At 32.4% G+C, this 21,915-nt stretch overlaps 1 protein-coding gene across 1 annotated transcript in view; it reads right to left on the bottom strand.

Annotated features, from left to right (window-relative positions):
- Window positions 1-9,996, bottom strand: part of LOC134271150 (Kv channel-interacting protein 4-like) — a 119,334-nt gene extending 109,338 nt beyond the window's left edge. Inside the window, exon 1 of the mRNA XM_062753403.1 lies at window positions 9,870-9,996. Within this exon, the coding sequence (XP_062609387.1) occupies window positions 9,870-9,894 (25 nt within the window). The 5' untranslated portion in view covers window positions 9,895-9,996. The remainder of the gene's footprint in view (window positions 1-9,869) is intronic.
- Between the last annotated feature and the right edge of the window lie 11,919 nt (window positions 9,997-21,915).

Raw genomic sequence — 21,915 nt, 5'->3', positions numbered from 1 at the left:
TAACTTATTACAGATATAAGTCATTTATTATGTATTGTATGAAAGAATGAGCTATAAAAATGACAAAAAAGAATTAAGTAATCGATGTAATCAAATTTTATTTGATCAAATATTCAAGGTAAATATAAAACAAAAACACAGATAAAAAGAGTTCAACAATTTATTTCAATGTGCTAGTATTTATTTTCCATTGGAGAAATACAACATTATAACTCCCCATAGCCCCGTCCGGTCTTCTTAACCCCCCCCCCCCCTTCTCTGGACACCTACCCCTAGATTGCAATGATAAATAGCTAACAAATCTAATTCAGTGTGTTAACATTAATTACGTTTGTAATACTTTAAAACAAAAGAAAAAGAAACTAAAAAGGAGGGTAGAAGAACTCGAATAAAAGTTGGAAAAGCCAAGATTAAAGTTGGAATTACCAACTTTAAAGTTGGAATTACCAAGATTAAAGTTGGAATTACGAACTTTAAAGTTGGAAAAGCCAACTTTAAAGTTGGAATTACCAACTTTAACGTTGGAAAAGCCAACTTTAAAGTTGGAATTACCAACTTTAAAGTTGGAAAAACCAACTTTAAATTTAGAATTTCCAACTTTAAAGTTGGAAAAGTCAAGATTAAAGTTGGAATTACCAAGATTAAAGTTGGAATTATCAAGATTAAAGTTGGAATTACCAACTTAAAAGTTGGAAAAGCCATGATTAAAGTTGGAATTACCAAGATTAAAGTTGGAATTATCAAGATTAAAGTTGGAATTACCAACTTTAAAGTTGGAAAAGCCAAGATTAAAGTTGAAATTACCAACTTTAATGTTGGAAAAGCCAAGATTAAAGTTGGAATTACCAACGTTAAAGTTGGAAAAGCCAAGATTAAAGTTGGAATTACCAACATTAACTTAAGTTGGAATTACCAACTTTGAAGTTGGAAAAGCCAAGATTAAAGTTGGAATTACCAACTTTAAAGTTGGCTTTTCTAACTTTAAAGTTTGAATTACCAACTTTAAAAAAAATATTGCGTGGCACTAATACGCTTCCGTAAAAACCACATAAAATAGAAAAGGTGCATTTTGTAGCTTCTAGTAAGACAAAGAACTTTATTCGGTAGTAACCAATATTTGCCCCCCAAATAAAACTTTGACCGAGAAATATTTTACCATGTTCTTAAACAGGGGGATATATGCTGACTTCAAAGCACTGAATATTTTTATAAGCAAAGACGTCATATGTTTGAAATGACGTCACGAAAATGACGTAAATTTAAAATTTCCATGATTTCTACAGAAAAATGTATATATTCATCGATATTTCGAGTAAAAGTCACCAAGCGCAGGTCTGAAAAGGGTCAATATTTTGATATAATGTGTAGAATGATAATATCAATGAAATATGTAAATATTGTTCCTGAGCAAACTTGCGCTCTGTAAATTTTAAAGCTAAAATTGATGCAATTTGTCCATTTTGTCCTCTTTCTAAAAAATGATATAAAATTGGACTAGTTTGTGACGTCATAAAAACAAAAATTGTTAATAAACTACTTTGAAACTTTAATGTGTTCTGTTAATTCATATTTCTTAAACAATTTATAGAATTCAGCACATTTCAATAATTTTCAAAAATTTGATTTTTGTTGGGGTATGCAATATGCCGCATATAGTTCTTCCAAATAAGGATCCAGATTTTAAGCAATAGAGGCATTGTATTGTTTTTTCAAAAGTATGAAAAATTGAGAGAAGGGACAGTACTACAGCTTAAAGTACATTTAAACTAATCAGAAGCCGGACAATCACGGACCTAAAAACATCAGAGGTGGGATCAGGTGCCATGGAGGAGAGAGCATAGACTGCTGTCCGGTCACAACCACCATGTACTCTTTTTCTTGATCGAAAAAAAAACAAGTCAGTGTGTAAATAATGGATTAAGAATTAGCATGTAAACATTCATTCTGCAATTGACTTAATAATAGGTAGTATTTGCTGACAAGGTCATTGCATATATCAATATCTATAAAATGTTCACTTCAAAGGAGATTGTTGGTCTTTGAACAGTAAAGCTAAAAACCATCTATTGCAAATTGTACACGTATGATTTTTGAGTTAAATTTCATTATCAATACCGTAACAAGGTCAGTGACCTACTTTTCAAGCTAATGGCCTCTGAGTATTTCTCTGTAAATACTTCAATTTTTCACACTTTGACAATTTTTTTTTCAATCAAAAAAATTACAAGCAACAAAACTATTGATAAAATGTAATAGGAATGGAACAGAGTTGCTTCATATTAATAAACGATAAGCGTTTGAGCTATAAACAAATTAATTACGCAGTCCGAATTTCCTCTGTCAATTTCTTATTTTTTAATCTAATATAACGAAAATCTGAATTATACATGTAAGAACTCTAAATTATTTATAGCCTTTGTTTACTTCTGTTGTCCTTATTCAAATGATATTATTATTACATGAGGTCAATGATCAATTATGGGAAATGTCTGAAATGATTTTTATTCATATTTTTGAATATCTTTATTTCATGACATTCTTCTTCTTCTTCCATACGATTTTAATTCAATTACGATCAATTACATGTATTTGAAATAAATAATGAGCTTTAGCACGCTCAAGTAGCAAGAAATGAAATTTTGTGACAAAAATGAAAAAATTCAATGTTTAGTCCGAATTTACTCTGCATTACCATATACTGACTATTCTTCCTGAATTTCTTCATAATAAAAATAATGAACTATTAACTTTTTAAATTGATACTGAGTTAAAAGTTGGTTATTTTATCCATTTAGAATAATTTTTGATTAAATATATTGTACTTTATAAAATTTCCTCTCTGTCTTCTGAAAATAAGTAAAAGCAATCTTTTCAAAAGTAAGGAAGTAATTGAAACGTTTAAGTCATCATGTTTCTCATGAAGCACCATAAACATCTTTTCCTTGAAAAGTATCTAAAACGAAACAGAAGATTCAGATTCTGTGGTATATTTTATTTGCTTACGGGGATAATATTTAGGATATATTTAGTCGACATATGAATGGAAGTAACTATTGTTAAGATATGTTTTTTCTCTGGTTTCTGACTAAACGAAATACCGGTATTCAATGTATATTTGCTTAAAATCTCATATTTAGGTGCAAGAGATTTAAAAAAAATAATTTTTTTTCTTTTCTCATCACAATTGTACTATCACAATTGTACAACGTTAAATAGATATGGGAAACTGAGTTTGAAATCTAGCAGAGACTAAATTTTTGGCGGAATGGTGGCGTATGAATATATCTTCTTTTCTTATTCTCAAATCTACAATAGAACAATGAATTTGGTGATAAATTTTACACAATCAAAGACTTGAAGATTTTATCGTGTTACTTAAATTAATAATAAGGGACTAAAGTTTTTAAAACATATCTTTAAGAAAATTATTTTCCAAACAATCTACAATTACGTATGTTTGCTTTTAAATTCTTCCAATCTAAGTACAGGTATGAGCCAAAAATCCGTAGAAAGTGTTTTTTCTCTCTTATTAAGGACATACGCAAGGTACCTTACCTACTGATAATTTTTCAAGACATTTTTAGTTTAAGATGATAGTACCATCCGATGTTCATAGACAAAAAATCTGCTTTTGGAAGATATCAAATTATGAAAATTTTTGCATTATTCAAAGAAAAATGTACATAAATTACAAAACATAGATTTAAGATTTTTTTCCCCATCAAAATCAGTTTTACAAGAGGTGTACAAATCCATACATAGACATTAAAAGTATTGCACATAGGACCTTCATTGAGTGGAACTTTTAAACTCCAGGGAAGAACCCAATAATGTTCAAACTACGTTGCGTATGACCTTAAGCCATCAATTATTTTGTTTTTGTTACATTTTGTATCTCTATATGAATTCTCTACCATGTGTGCAAATAAGAAAAATTTAAATATAGGACACATATAAAAATAGCTAATATTTGATAAAGAAGACGTCGACACTTTGTCAGAATGGATTAAATGTTAAAATCGCGTATTAAAAGAGTGAGGGGCAATATGAAACCCATCTATATATCCAACTGTATTCAATAATCCAGATGTGAAAAAAGTGTTGAAATCCTACCTACATATAATAATTAATTACATGTATTATGCACACGGGTTAAAATTCTCGATCGAGACTGGCCTCAACAATTGATTATCCTTAAGGGAAATAACTTAGTCTGGATTTTATGCGTAACAAGAAATCTATCTTGACAAACAGAAAGAAATCCAGAAAAAAGAATTAAATTACATGATCAGTACGTACTGGTCCATGTTGACAAAGCAGGTAACAACATTGTCTTTGTTTGTAGGGCTTATTATATAAATTGTATTCTAAAAGAACTTGGATTTTAATTCTACAAGGAAGAAATTCTTCAAAATCATATGTCAGTTTTGAATGTTTTTAATACCCAAAGAACCAAAATGAATTTGAACTACCGTATGTATATTGGATTCCAAAACTTCATAAGAATGCTTACAAACAAAGATACATAGCGCAAATGTTCAACCAAACCTCTTTCTTTACTCCTCACTAAAATGTAACAGTAGTGAAGGAGAAACTTTCAAGATTACTGAGCAACAATATATTCAAGAAGTGGTGTAAATCAGATGCGGATACTTAAAAATTCCAAGGAACTTTTGGACAATTTGAAATTACAAGATTTTACCAAAACCTACAGCTTAAAAACTTCCGACTTTTAAACTTTGTACCACAGAGTCTGACACATCTGTTTCATATTTGGATATTTTACTAGAAAAAGAACGTTAATGGTAATTTAACAAGTAACAACAATTATCTGTGACAAACGTGATGACTTCAACTTTTCAATCGTCAACTCTCCTAGCTTATGCCGCAATATACCCTTTTTACCTGAATACGGAGTTTATATCTCTTAGTTGATTTGATACGCAAGAGCATGCTCTACGTAAACGAGGTAAATTATTCACAAACAAGTTGATGAAACAAGAATATCAAGTCTCTTTTAAAGTCATCATTTCGTAAGTTCTATGGTCGATACAATGACCTTGTCAGCAAATACTAGACAGAACAATTTATCATTGAATCAAATGCTGACTGACGTTTTTCATACTTATTGTTAGTCCATTATTTACGCACTGAATTGACGACGGGTATTTCCGTTATTTCCCGCTCATGACCAGGAGCACATGGCTTATTGTTCTATGGACATTTGAGCTTGAATACTGTCTGTTATCTCCATGTTTTTCATTTTTAGCTCTACTGGTCAGAGACCAGAAGAGCTTATGCGATAGTAATGCGTCCGACATCCGTCCGTCTGTCTGTCTGTTTGTCCGTCTGTTTGTAAACAATTTTTCAAAATGCTACTCCTCCTACAGTTTTGGTCTGATTTCAATATTACTTGGCACATAAGTAGACTACACTAAGATACATAATTCTGCATATCGGTTTTTGATTTCGATGAACGATGTTGCCGTGGTTACTAAAAATAGGTATTTCTGTGAAATTCTTTCAAAATGCTACTCCTCCTACAGTTTTGATCTGATTTCAGTATAACTTGGCACACAAGTAGACTATACTAAGGTACATAATTCTATGTATCGGTTTTTAATTTCAATGGTGTTGCCGTGGTTACTAAAAATAGAAATTTCTGTGAAATTCTTTCAAAATGCTACTCCTCCTACAGTTTTGGTCTGATTTCAGTATAACCTGGCAAACAAGTAGACTACACTAATATACATAAATCTGTGTATCGGTTTTTGATTTCGATGAACGATGTTGCCGTGGTTACTAAAAATAGAAATTTCTGTGAAATTCTCTCAAAATGCTACTCCAAATACAGTTTTTGTCTGATTATGATATAATGTGGCGTGCAAGTAGACTACATAAAGAACATAAAGAGACTTAATCAAGGATCATTATTCTATTTATTGCTGTTGTAAAGTTCCAATTCTCAACTGCTTAAGTTCTTTTCTCTTCCTTTGCTATAAGTACAAACCACGGCGTATTGTTTTATGGACTTTTGAGCTTGAATACTGTCTGTTATCTCCATTTTTTCATTTTTGAAAAGTTTTAATTACCTGTCCATTCTGGTATGCATATTTAACATATAAACAACATGTATCTACAGTTTGATTCAGCGGTGACTGTCTCTAAATTTATGATTGTTGTATTCATATTTATATATTTTAGAACCCAATTTAAAAAATGCAAATTAATTATTAAATTACAACCATTCAAAATGTTATCGCAAGACGCGCGAGAATGGCAAACCTTTTCTCCATATAAATGCTTTTTAAAATAAATCAAAAGTTTTTCTGCTAAATGCCAGAAAGATTTCGGTGTCTTCTAGATTGCTGGTTTTGTTTGCTAATCACGCTCAGATAGAAGCAATTTCGCGGTAGTTAATTATTGAAAAGCAGAATCAATTACACACTAATATACGTTAGTAATTAGTGTGAAATTAGCCTAATGAATATTTATTGCGGTATTAGGAACATTGGATATGTATATTTTTCAATTAATGACAGCATCCGTTTTATTTCTGTGAAAAAAATTCATATTTGAAAGAATATTAGTAACTTGCCTGTGAATAAATACCATATTTTCTTAATATTTAAAGGAAATTTCAATTTAATTTTTTTTATTATTCAAGAACCTGTTTTTGGGGGGTATGTATTACTGGAAGAATACTGAAACCAAACTATAAATCGACCAGCTTTCTGTTTTCATAGAACAAAAATAATATTAATTTCATTTTAAAGAATTATGAAAGATGTGTTTAAGCAAGGCATCTGCATTGTTCATTGATTTAGTTTTCACGTTTTGTTCAACCTTTTGTAAAACTATGTCCAGTAAATCAAGGTGTTTGAATTTTCGCCCGTAACCGTTGAGTTTTACATAGTGAAATTGGAATCTTAAGTTAATTTCATGACATAGTTATTTCTTAAATTATTTTTCTTTTCTCGTCGCAGCTTCTTATTTATAAGTTTTGTGAAACAATTTTAGAAAATAATTATAAAAAGACGAAACCCATTTATGAAATAAAACAACTACAGTATCCGGAATGAAGCCTACTGGGAACAAATGATATTCGACATAATCTGTAGAGATGCAGAATTAAATAATTTTGATGTCATCGATCGTGGATCAGATTTCGTGCAGAAAGTTAGTTATCATCCAATTTACAACGGTAAAATGGATTTTATATCTAGCAATAATGTGTTCCATAGAAAAAATATATCTGAGAAGGGAAAATGTAATCTCCTGAGGGCGAGAGATCTGTGAGAAAATGGCAAAGATCACATGGGAAGGATCTAGTTGTTAAGTAGGTCAGTTTGTTTGTTGTTTAGCGTCCTTCTTTAGAATTTCTCATTCATTTGGAGACGCCATGACTTGCCGGTGCAGAGTTGTAGTTTTATACCTATACTCGGCCCTCATTGCTATTGAGCAGTGAGGGATCTTTTCCAGGGAACACTACAGTGACATTACAGTGGAACCTTGGTCTCCTCCGAAGGATCATTCTTAACGTGTCGCAGTGGATTCGAGCAGCGACGTAAGGATCGTCTCCTTACTCTGTGACACTAGAGCAGACGCTTTTTCCACTGCGCCACACGGTCGACTTGTTTCTTTTACAGTTTTATGTAAAGAATTTCTCTGAGAATCTTGGCACATATTTTTTAAAAAATTGTCTCTTTATGCATTGTCTTTTCTGAACACATTTTTTTTTCTTCGATGAGAAATGCAGTTTGTAATTTTGTTTAAAAGGATATCAGATTTTCAAAAGAAGATGAAAAAATCTTTTTATCAAATTTTCTCAGATGACATTTTATATACAAGGTCACTTTATCACAGAAAACGCCCAAAAACGTTTTATATTCTAGAGGGAAAAAAAACAGTCTTACCCAAAAAATAAACAGCCAAATTACTAGTAGTAATTTTAGGTGACATTATTATCAAAATTATACTTATGGGTTTTGTGTTTTTGGAAAAAAAAAAGTTTGAAACATCCATCTTTTTCATCCTTTTGCAAGCTAAAATGTGTTTTGGATGAAATATAAAGATAACGAACGGTAGTCCAGTTAAGTTTACTTGAACAAATTGTGATGCCTTGTCTTAATATTGAATTTACAGGATAAGAGAAGTACAAAATGTAGAACACAGGTAACTCAGGATTGTCGACCACCAGCTTGTTTTGTTGTAAAGAGCAAATTGAATTAAAACCGAAAAATATGGTGAAGATTTAGTGTAGAAATCAGAAATTAACAATCTTTCTCCAACATTTTTTATCAGGGGAATATTTCCTTATTTAATCTATTTTTTATAGTCTTTGTAAAGACTATCTATATCGAAAGAGGACTTTGATCCTGTTTTTCAGTGAAGTATTAAAATGAAAAATTAGCAGATATGAAAAATACATTGGTTGGTGATTTTTTTTGTCAAATTATTTCCCTCCAATTTACCATGACATGTTCTTGTATGTGAAATTGAAAATTAATAAAGCTATGTATGTATGTGTGTGATTTTTGTCTTTCCATGTGTTTATCTCTTGTAGGTTTCGTTTTGTGGTTTGTTAATGACTTAAGTACCTTTTTTAATATTATTTTTTAATTGATTAATTTGTTTTATATATAAAACTTGCCCAAAATATGTCCTTCAAAAATATTACATTTAAATACTGAAACTCGAAATACTGTAGTACCTGAAATTTGTTTTAAAATGCAAATATTTTTATGAAATATGGAGATACAGAACAGTTTTCCAGCTCAAAGTCCATTTTACAAAGCAAATCGGGTGCAGAGCTATTACGAATCTCTAAAACATCAGACGTTGGATTGCCATGGAAGAGTTAGCATCCCCTGCCGACCAGTGACACCCGGGAAAAGAAACAGGAAAATTGGTAGACAAATTAGTTTATAAATAATGGCGTACCAATAACTATGAAAAACATCAGGCAGCATTTAAATCAATGGTAGGTTGTATCCGCTGACAAGGCCATTGTACTGACCACAACTTGCAAAACGATGACCTCAAACAGAACTGTTGATATCTTTGTTTCATTGACATGTTTTTCAGTAGCTTGCCTCGTTTAAAAAATAAGTCATAGCATGCTATTAACTGCGTATCGAATTAACTGAAATGTATAAACTTTTTATGCAGGTGATAAGGGTATATTATTGCTAAATATTAAGTAAAGAAATTTGACGCTTAAAAAGTCATCACGTTTAACATAGAGCTTTTTTTGGTAGGTTCTAATTAACAATTTTTTCTAGTAAAATATCCAGATATGAAAACAGATTTGTCAGACTTTGTGGTATCATATATCATATCTGTGGATATTAAAATTACAATTCTGGAAATAGTCATGACAAGGACTTTCCACCTTGTCTTGAAGCCTTTGGACAGCAGTACCTGTTTTGTAGACTTTTGCCTACGTTACCACTTGAACCTGTTTAACAAAGAGCTTTTATTTTTTTTTCTGTGAGTATATGTTTCCTATAAAGCTTTCTAATCCAGAACACATTTCTTGGTGAGTTGCTTTATGTTTCCATATTGAATATGACATAAATATGCCCCCCTTGAAAACACACCATCTACGTGCATGTGCTTTGTTTCGTACAGGCATGTGTATTTTCTGCAGCAGAATAAAATTTGCCTTCATTAATTCTAATGGATTAATTTATAGATGTTTATTATATACTCCAAGATGATTAATACTCTTGATTTACATGACTTAAAAACTCTCTGATTTTCAAGGGATAAATATTTAGAATATCGTAAACGCAGAAATTCCCCTACATATCAATTTAACTCCTATCGTAATGTACTACAAAGACAGGTAAGTGAATTGTACTCACCTGCAATCGCCGGAACTATATTCATCGCTGTAGTTAAATCAACAAACCAAACAACACTGAATATGACAAGGAATGAGATGGAATGAAGAGATCTGATTATTGGGAAAGAAAGACTGAAACAATAAAGACAAGCTGAACACAATTATATCTGTTAATCATACGGTTAGACAGTCATTACCAACTCAGATAAAAATGATTATTTTATTACTACAAACGCCAGTTGTGTGGTAACGTAGTAAACTATTTGATAGTGTCTGAAAATTTACTCGAATTAAGGAAACACTTGAGTATGAATAATTCAGGTCGGGTTCGGTGTAACTGTCTTTCTCTGTTCTTCCTAATCGTAGATTTCCCAAGGTTACAAAACATAATCTGTGCAGTTATAACCAGTCAGTGTTTATTGACGAATACAGTAATTTCTCTGGGCCTCTGTTCCCGGTAATTGATGTATTGTCCAATTACGTTCACTTAAACCTTTCTGAAACAATATGAACTGTCGTCCGAAAACTTATTAGTTCTACAAGAAATACAATGACAATGTTTAACCAAGTTCTGCAAAAGAGAATAATTAACATTGTTTAATTGGTGTTTTTAAATGAAATGCTTGCTTGTAAATTCCTGCAATAAAAATTAAAATAAGCTAGTGAACATGTTGTCCATTGTAGATTGAAGATGCATTATCCTCAGATAGTGGCAATTCAAATTTGTTCAAATCATGAAACTTCGGGGTGGGGAGGGGCTACATTGCAATGAGGTAGCACCTTTTCTGATAGAGGGACCAGCCAGAGAAAAAAAAATTCAATTTGATACCTGAAAAAAAACTTGACTGTCTACGGAATTTCACCGTTTTTTCCAGATCATAACAAGGAACACAAAGTGGGTGTCACAGGTTTTAAAAAAAGGATGGTACTCCCCAATGGCACCTGTAAAATATCCGTTTTTGCTCTGCTCCTGATTTGTATTGTTCAAATTGAGCCTTGAGCATTCTTACTGTTCGCCATCTCCATATTTCATTCAGGAAATTATCAATCAGACAGTGTTTTATTACACAACATCTTTACCAAACAGAGAAAAATAATAACGGAAACTTACATGGGTTTACAGCTTTTAAAAATTGAATAAGAGATAAGCTTTATGTATGAAATGTCTCGTTATACATGGCTTTTCTATATCAATTTAATACACACCTCCTCTACCTCTCTTTCATAGAAGATGTCTGAGCAGAGTTTCTCCTCATTCAATCTTTTTATTATTAATCTTCCATCCCATCCTGTATCTATATTTGTTAACCAAATAGAGGAAAATAATGTTGCTTTAAGAAAAAAAGATTCCAAAGTGGGTGATGAGAGCGTCTGCTCTTGAGTCGCAGGTTCGAATCCCAATGTGGGACGTGGAGACCGGTGGTTCCGATGAGACCGTATAAACCGAGGTCCCGTGTCACAGTAGGTGCTGGCACGAAAATGATCCCTCCTTGCTCAATGGCCCTCTGTGCCGATTATAGACCTCCACCGGCAAGTAGTGGCGTCTCCATATAAGTGAAATGTTCTCGAGAGGGACTGTAAACAATATACAATCAACCAGAACGGGTGAATCGTTACTTTTAAAAAATTTAATTGTATTAGGTTTTATTAATAAGACGTTTGCTCTGACTATATTGCACATTAACGATGATGTTGCATTGTCATGTAAAATATTTTATTATCTCTTCAGCCAAACTGCTTTCTAAAAAATCCATTACATTAAATATTGTATCGGCAAACGGGTCAAAAACAATGTCAAAAGTAAAGCCGGTGTGTTGACACTTTTCAAGAGATTGCACACCTGTATGTTTATAGGTGTACGTATATTGCCGACCTTCTGGTCATGATTTATCATCCTCTGTAGATATGAATTTTAAACTTAACTTCCCGTCACAAAATTGGATAGTATATTTGATTTCGTAAAAAAAAATAATAACATCCGCATTGCATTAGCTAAATAAACTTATGAGGTTTGTTTTCATGGTCATTTTGTAACCTGATGCGGAATAAGTTTGTGACAGTAATTTCCTGTATCTGATGGTCAATGTCAATTACAACTGTCTCAATGAAAAAAAATAAACAAATCGTATCATATGTGAAACTGAAATAAGTAATGAACTTTTCTTTTCCAGTTGAAAATATTTTCAAAAACGCAATTATATCGGGAAGAATTTCGAGCTTTTTTTGTTTACGTTGAGGGGTTAAATTGTTTAAAGTTTTGATAATATTTTTTTCAAAACAGTGATCTTGAAAAATAAGATGTTTATTAAATTCTTTTGATTCATAGATTACTGAAAACTCATCGGAAAGTGCATTATAGAATCTTATTGCATCATAAAAGTATTTTCAATATTAGCCAAAAGAGATAATCTTAATTTTGTAAATCTTATAATCTTAATTTTGTAACTCTTATAATCTTAATTTTGCGAATCATATCAGGACTAGTGTCCGGGCCAGGACAATTAACGGTTCACGGCCTGAGGCACGAGCAACTAATGGTGCAGGGGTAATTCAGCAGCCCTGGTCCGAAGAACTGATGGCCCTATGGTAATATAGCTGCTGATAGGCTTCGACAACTAATGCGCGCGGACTGGACAACAAATAGTACACGGTAAATCCAGCGGTCCAGTCCCGAAAACTTATAATGCACGTTTAATTCAGCTGCCCTAGCCCCAACTCCAAATGTGTGTCGGCAATATAGCTGCAAAGGCAATTGTAATGTTTGTCTGTTGTTTAACGTTCCTTTCGGGAATTTCACTCATATGGAGTCGCCATCACTTGCCAGTTTCAAGCTGGAATTATTTTCCTATACTCGACACTTACGGCCATTGAGCAGTGAGGGATTTTTTTCGTGCCATGCAGCACCTACATGTACTGCGACACGGGACCTCAGTTTTCCTATACTCAGCATATACTGCGATTAAAAATTGAGGGATTTATTTCGTGCCAGCACCTACTACAACGTGGTACCCCAAGTTTTTACGGTTTCATCGGAAGGAACGGTCGCCATGTCCCAAATTGGGATTCAAACTCGCGACGTAAGGATCAGCTGCCAAGGTACGGTCAACTAATGGTGCTTGAGTAATTCAGTTTGGCAGCTCCAGCAATACTAACTGTTCACGGACAATGCAGCTGGCAAGACCTCAAGCAACTAACTAGTATGTTGCTAGGGTAATTACTTGGCCAGACCCGCAAAACAAATGGTAGAGGGGAAATTCAGCTGTCCAGTTCCGCACAACTTATGGTACAGAGGTATATAATATACCTTGACGGGACAACTAATGGTTCATTAGATTTACAGCTTCCCAAGCCCGGAATACTTTTGGTGCACTTATAATTCAACTAGCCAGGCCCAAATAATTAATGGTGCATGGTTAATTCAGCAGTCCTGGACCGAACAATTAATGCGCGGGTAATTAAGCTGCCTAGGCACCGACAACTAGTTGTACTTGGGTAGTTTAGCTGACAAGACACGGTATTGTTTGTATGTTTAACATCCCTTAATTCGAGAATTTTTCCACTCATATGGAGACGCTATATTTGCAACTTTTGTACTATCAAAGTCCATAAAGACAATACAAAACAGGAGCAGAGCAAACACTTTTATAAGGTTTTTCCCGAAGAAGGGTATCTGATGTTTTTCCTGCGACTTTTTTTATGATTTTGGTTTTTTCACGTGCCAGGAAAAATGTCAGGGTTATTCACCGCGGACCCGCACAATTAATGGTACACGGGAAAATCAAGTACCCAGTCCTACACAACTTATGATACAGAGGTTAAATTCCCCTGATTTTCAAATACATGGCGAACTGAATTATATGCCGAAATTTGAATTTATCAAAAAACGCACAATGTCTCTAGTAAACTCTCTATTTAATATCAATAATGGCTGAAAAATATAATTTCTTCACATCTTGTATATGATACAGGGATTTAATCGGACATACATATATGTTTACATTTCAAGTCAGAATATGGGGGGGGGGCTGGCAAATTTATATTTATTACGGATTATTTATTTTCATCCATGAAATTCCAGTTGATTATTTTGATTTTGTCAAAAGATTGAAACGAGGACATTGATTACCCCTTTATTTTCTTCTTTGTCTTATCGGTACCTTTGATCTTGCGAATCGCCGTATTCACCATTTTATATTTAAGACTAATCATTTATTTCCCTATAAACACACATACATGTAGCGGAAACCAAATATATTAATAAATTAAAATACAAGAACATAATGGGAAACAAGGGGGACTTTATAATTTAAGCATTTAATACAAAGGAAAAGTGTTTCATTATTTTTCTTCGAGGTGAAGTTTTTTGGGGTTTTTTTAAATTTAATGTTATATGTCAACAAAACATGCACATGATCAACTTGGAAATGTTTCAATGACACGGCTAAACACTTTTGAATAAAATTCAACTCATTTTTATTTATGCCCCCAGTGGGTCCATTTGTAAAAATAACACTGAAGGAAATGGTTACAGAGATATGTATTTTACAATCTATATGAACAGCATTGTGAAATTCCCCTGCAGTGAACAGTAGACAAACAACTTGATTTGCTTGGTATGAAATTTTCTATATTTTAATTAACAATTTGTTGAATGTGTTCAACAACCAGGACAATTATAAGGCAACCGGTATTGGTTATTATGTTTTTCAAAAGACATATGTTTTCATTATTAATTTTTTTACGTTTCAAAAACTATAATTACTTTGAAAAGAAGGGTTTCTCTTTAGGATAAAACGGGCTTGAAGCTCGTGGGGTTTTGTAAAACCTTAATTTAAAATAAAACCTGCACAATTATGTAGGAATTGGTTAGTTTAAGTGAGGCCAAAGTATGACTTAATTAATCTTACTAGTCATATCATACTTTGGAATTTAAGAAACGCTGGTGTCAGGAAAACAATTAAGAATGTTTTTCGGTTTTTGTGTATTTTAAGAGTAAAACTAGGCACAAAAATATTGGTATATGTATATACCTGTAAAGTATGGCAGATATTAATATAAATCATATCATACTTTGAAATTTTAACATTGAAAAAGTCATACAAACCCTTTCTTAGATAAAAATATACAATTGACTGTATACTTTGTATTAATTTATCGGGAAGTATAATTATTTGACAAGAAAATTTATCTTTTATGGTGTTTAAGAATTGGCTTGTATTTAAAGTGATTCATCACATCTACTGAGTGCACATTGTCATGTTGATCAACTGACTACAAGTATCCAGTCTGGTAATCTGATTTTAAATATTTTTTGGTAATACAAAAATTGGCGAAAAGTTACTTGTATATTGTCATGTATTTTTTCTGTTTCTGCTAAATGTAAACTGCATTTTAAAATTAATCTCTTTTTTTACACAAAACTGTAAAAATGGACGACCATTTGATATATGTATGCCTGGAAATTTTTGGAAAAAAAAAATACTGTCATATCCTGAAAATGTTCTAAAAAAAGGAATAGGGATACACCCAATAAAGAAGTACTAACTCTGTTCATAAATAAGAAAATAAAAACTAATCTGACCTTGACTTTTTTTGATATTATATGAATACAAATTGTGAAAATGGTTTTTATTTCTGTGTAATTAACACTAATGGTAGCGATCTTCAAGGATCAGCATTTTATTGTCTGTTTGTAAATTCTTTAAATAACGTCCCTTTCTAATCTCGAGAATTTTTCAGTAATATGGAACCCGGAACGTTTATCATGACCATAATTTTTGGTTCCAGACTAACTTAGCTTCGTAAAAAAATGGAAAAGAAACAACTAAGTAGCTTATATGAAATATCTTTCAGTAAATGCAACCCGACGTTTATTAGAGATAATTTTTGTGCCAACACCCAAAAACTAAAACAAACAACTAAGTAGCAAAAATGTATGAAATATCTTTTATTGCAACCCGGAACGTTTATTATGAGCATAATTTTGGTTCCGGGCTAACTTAGTCCAAAAACTGGAAATGAAACAACTAAGTAGCAAATAGATATGAAATATCTTTCAGTAATTGCAATGCACGTTTATTAAGTAATTTTTGGTGCTTGGGTAATTCAGCTTGCCAAAATGGAAAACAAACAACTAAGTAGCTAAAATATATGAAACATCCTTCACAACCCGGAACGTTTATTATGAGCATAATTTTTGGTTCCGGGCTAACTTAGCTTCGCAAAAAAATGGAAAACAAACAACTAAGTAGCTAAAATATATGAAATATCTTTCAGTAAATACACAACGTTTATTATGACCATAATTTTTGGAGGTTAAATTTTCGTCATTAAGTGGAAAAGAAACATCAAAGAGCAAAAATACTTGAAATTGCACTCAGTATTATAACCCGGAACGTTAAATATGATCATATGATTTTGGTTCCGCGCTAACTTATCTTCGTCATAATGTGGAAAAGGAACTTCAAAGAAGCAAATATAGTTGAAAATGCGCCCAGTGATGCTAACCTGGAACGTAAAATATGATCATATAATTTTGGTTCCGTGCTAACTTACATGTATCTTCGTCATAAAAAGGAAAGAGAACTTCAAAGTAGCAAAATAGTTGAAATTGCGCCAAGTAATGCTTATCCGGAACGTTAAATATGATCAGAATTTTGGTTCCGGGCTAACTTATCTTCGTCATAATGTGGAAAAGGAACTTCAAAGTAGCAAAAATAGTTGAAAATGCGCCCAGTGATGCTCACTCGGAACGTTAAATATGATAATAATTTTGGTTCCGGGCTAACTTATTTTCGTCCTGAAAAGGAAAGAGAACTTCAAAGTAGCATAAATAGTTGAAAATGCGCCCAGTAATGCTAACCCGGAACGTTAAATATGATCATAAGTTTAGTTCCGGGCTAACTTATCTTCGACACAAAGTGGAAAAGGAACTTCAAAATAGCAAAAGATTTTAAAATAACTCTCAGTAATAGTCATCCAGAAATATGACCATAATTTGGGTTCCAGTCTGAGTTATCATAGTCATCATTGATAAACAACTTTTCATTTTGTGGGGCTGTTGAAATATAATCTCCATTTTCTTTTAAATTGGAGAAGGGGTGAGATTTTTAAAACACGTAGCGCAGCTACATGAACATTATTGCAGTTTACCTTTAACCTACATGTACCTGTGTAAATGTACATTTTTTTAACCTTCATGTATTTATTTAATATTTTTCTCCGAAGCAGAAATAATTTTTTTACCACATATCTTAAGCGGTTGGTGGTTAGGACATTCGTCGAGGTAACACTAATGTGCATTTTAATTCCTTTAAAACAAATAGCAAAAAAAAAAAAAAAAAAAACGAAAGAAAAGAAAAAGAAAAAAAAAGATTTTTTTTTTTAAAACTTGATCGTATTAAATTAAAAGCCGAGCCAGTTAACATATATTGCCTTTACTTTTCATATCTCAATTACTATTTTTTTTCTTCCGACGATTAAAAAAATTATCATTTTCATTAATTACACGTGCTTGACTTTTTTGGTATTAAAGGAAATAACCATACTCGTATTCTTATGTTTTCATGTTTATTTCATTACAGAATAAATCACATCATCATGAAATACATGTACTGTACCTACATGTATAGTATGAAGGTTAATTTAGAAGAAAATAAACCATATACGTAACATTCTTCAACAGTGAATCATATACATATTTCAAATGGAATATAAACCTTATCATCATGCCATTTCATCAATAATATCTAATTATGAAAAAAAATCTTTAATTATGAGGAATGGAAGCCGTGTTTGAGCCTCGACTTGGTGAAATGTCAACACGTGTAATATCATTTAAACAGAGAATTTAATTCCGTAAACACGGTAAATATATAATCATCAATATTTGTTCTTTACTTTTATCGAATTCTGAAATGAAAAAATTATCAATTAATTAATTCTTTGACATTGTTTCTTTAAATGTTAGTCTTTCGTAAACCCGGTCTTAAATTGTTTATCTCCTAACCATGCTCTTTACCTGTCTTTACAATGTTTACGGGTTTGCGTGCATTGAAGCGAGAGATTCACACCTGGCATGCACTAAATAAACAAAAGGAATTGAGTTGTAGATAACCGATTTGTATATATAAGATAAACAAAGCCTTATAATGCGATCAAAGTCATGTGTATCAGAAAGAGTATCATCAGGCTATTTATTCATCTTTTTTTTTTTAAATTGCTAAGTACAAAACATTGCGCGACGCACGAAAATAGAATGTCGCGGCGTCATGCTAAAACCTCAAGAAAAAACCCCACTACTTCCATGACTCAATGTGGAATGAAATCTGGACAGATACCGCGATTCAAAGATTGAACTCATGGCCGGAACCTATATTACAGTAAAATCCGGAACGAATATTATGATTTTAAGGTTCCGGCCGGAACGCGAAACACCCGGAACGAATATTATGCGACACCGGACAACTAATGGTTTATGGGAAATACAGCTTCGAAAATGTGTTCAAAAGTCAATTTCCGCCACATATCGTAGACGCTAAATATAATACATTTACAGTATTTCACCTGTATGGACAGGATTGGACAACTTAAGGTACACGGGTAATTCAGCTACCCATGCCCGGCGCGGACAATTTTTGATGCGCGGGTAATTCAGCTGCCCAGGCTCGCACAGCTAATGGCGATTGGGTAATTTTAGATGTCCAGGTCCGGACAACCAATAGTCACGGGAAATACAGCTTCGAAAGCCCGGCAAATCTATTGTGCACGGATAGTCAGCTAGCCAGTCCCTAACAACTAATATGGTGCATGGTTAATTTAGAAGCCCCTGGACCAAACAACTAATGGTGCATGGGTAATTTAGCTGCCTAGGTCCAAAAAACTAATGGGACGCGGGTTACTCAGCTTCCAAGACCCGTACAATTAATGGTAATCGGTAAAAACCAGCTGCCTTGTTCCGCGCTACTTATGATTCAGGGGTATTATTCACCTAAACAGGCCTGGAAAACTAATGGCATGGTTCTCAGGAAAAGCTGTCTAGGCCCAGACAAATTATGGTGCACAGATAATTCAGCGATCCAGACCCGAACAACTAATATGGTGCATGGTTAATTCAGTAGCCCTGGTCTATAACTAATGATTCACGTAAGATGTAGTTACCTTGGTCTTGAAAACTAGTTTTGTGGTGGTAGTTTAGCTGCCCAGGCCTGGACAACAAATGATACACGGTATATCCAGCTGCCCAGGTCCGAAAATTAATGGCGCACGGGTTATTCAGCTTCCAAGACCCGTACAATTAATGCCACGCGAGAAAATCAGCTGCCCAGTCCAGTGCTACTTATGGTTCAGTGGTATTATTCACCTGTACAGGCCTGGAAAACTAATGGCCAAGTTCCGGAAAACTAATGATGGCCGGGCAAAAGAACTTCGTTTTTCAAATTTCTTTGATCATAGCCGTATCATTTACCACTCTGGGGGCTGATGAGAAGCATGTGAGACTTAGTTTCGAACACTAGATAATACATCAATATACATAAAGGCATGTCCGACCGCAGGCTTGATTTGTTGAGATTAAAATACCTAAAATAAACCTATTCTCCTTGGACTTCATTAAGCTTTAATTCTTGTATTAATGTTTTTATTATTTTTTTAATCATCCAGATGAATATGATTAACCATGATAACAATGAATTTGTGTTTTCTCCCATCATTTTGTTTTAAGGGGGCCGACTATAGTTTCCATTGCGCAATATTTCGCGCATCATAGTAAAATGAAGCGTATTTACTGTTTTAATGAAACTTTTTTCGCTTAATTATTAAAATTAAACAAAATTAAGAAATTATAGGTATAAAAATGTAATTACAATTTGATATAACTGATTTTCTAACCGATTTTGCAATTGATAGGTAGGTTGACGTCGTTGCAGTGTGTTTTTGACGTTATGATAATTTGTAGCTCTTAAAGAAAGGGGTAATAAAAATATTATTAAAGAAAAAGTAATAAACATACGCTCTTGAAATTTAACACATAGAAATTTGAAAATATCTCCAATATTTTTATTATGTTTTCATGTGAATCCATTGTGGACATCGTATTTAGTAATACTCTATAAAAATAGTAAAATTTGCTAATTTTTGGCATTTTGAGATACCTCCTCTGGTAACAAGACGGTAGAATTTTGTGTTTCTTACATATATTGTATAATATAGTATTACTCATCAAATATTATAGTTTGAACAAAATGTCTATTGTAGTATTTATATAATTTGCTTTAAAGTGCTAAAAATTGGCATTTTCCTATATAAACCTATAGTAAATGTACCTGCATTTTGAAACGGTCTCTCAAAAATACCTGGACGGTAGATCTCCCCCAAATTTACACTTAAGTTAATGTAAGTTATATATGGTATAAAAATGAAGAGTTTCGCTATTGTAGTTTTCTCACAATAAAACTATAGTCGGCCCCTTAAGTGAGCAATCGGAAACTGACTGCAAAAATCGGACGTCAAAAATTAAAAAGAGTTCATTCAGACTTTAAGGAAGTAGCGTATACTTAGTAATCTAAATTTGACTAAAATAAACAAAATATTATTATCAGGTCGCAGGTTTTTGAAAATTTATGATTATTATGGTTTCCCTTCCACGTTAATCTTTCAAAATATTTCAAAGAGTAAAATTTATTTTCTTGGCGTAGTAGGGTAATATTGTGATAAAAAGCGGAAGAGTAGGCTGGTCCGTATGTTTATTAAAAGTTTTAAAATTAATTTTGATCTGTTTATTTTTATTGTTATGGAATATGCAGAGCAGATGATGTTTATAACATTTTAATACTTCCCAATGTAAACCTTGCATAAGTGACTGAAAAAATGTGCATCCCTATGTATTTACTATTAATTTAGTACTTGAAAATACATGATGTACTCCCTTTTCAATGCGTATAAGATGCATTCAGTGAAAGAATTTATACATCATTTTTTTGGCATTTTTGACTTGAATCCATATGTAAATGTTCCTCAATTGACTTAGTAGGCTTATAATTTTAAATACACATCTTAAATCACTATTTTGTTTTCAAACATTAAAAGAAATAAAACAGTAATACGTATCATCTGTTCAATATAAACATTTTTCTTTTACATGTATACCATAAGAGACCAACAATTTTCTTCAGGTATATATGATTAGAATTTGAAAATATGATACATTTGTCAAATAGAGTGTATAAAACAGACTAAGATTAACATATAAACATGACAAAAATGATCAAATACCGGTATCTCAATCTAATATAATACAAACAGCAAGGAAATAAGGTGTATTGCATATATTTGCTGCATTTTACAAATCTCACGGAACTTGGTGCATCATTTACATACTGTGAAGTGATCTTATAAAGCATATTTTCAAGTATACATGTGCGGAAGTATATGAAAAAGACACTCGTTCATGTCAATTGTACCTGATTACAGTGAATTCTGAAGTGTTCGATTTCTTCCTTGGTTACGCTTTTTCCAAGAAAATATATTTACAATTAAAATAGTTTCTATTTTGAAAGATCATCCCTTCGTCCTTTCAGCACAATTGAGGTGGCAGATTATCAGGTCCTAGTTACATATAAGTACTCCAGCTATCTTACAGTTGGTCTAAAACAACAAAATCGACTTAACAATACACGCATGATTATGATATTTTAATTGTTCAATTAAAATATGGGTATATCCATGGTCGTCGACATGTGATGATATACATTGTATAGTTATTTAAACAAAAAATAAAATGAAAAGAGATCTGGTGTTGCGTAAGGTTTTTTTCTCAATTTAATTTTTCTCTTAAGTTTACAATCTGAATCCATTAAGACACTAGTTATGTTGATGAAGACCTGTTGTATTCTTGTTTTATAGGGAGATGGTATTTGAATGACAAAAAATTAGAAGTATCACATGCCTTTTTACGGCCTTCTTCTTAGCTTTTTAAGATAAAATTCATCTGGCTTGGATTTTTTCTTTTTATATTAACTTTTATCACAATGTTAACATATGTTGGAAAAATTGTTTTCACCAGTGAT

Source organism: Saccostrea cucullata, unplaced genomic scaffold (assembly GCF_032062105.1).
Source record: "Saccostrea cucullata isolate Sc308-1 unplaced genomic scaffold, CSIRO_AGI_Scuc_v1 ctg185, whole genome shotgun sequence".
Taxonomy (NCBI): domain Eukaryota; kingdom Metazoa; phylum Mollusca; class Bivalvia; order Ostreida; family Ostreidae; genus Saccostrea; species Saccostrea cuccullata.
The sequence above is the reverse complement of the archived record's forward strand: the minus strand, read 5'-3'. Positions and strand labels throughout refer to the sequence as shown.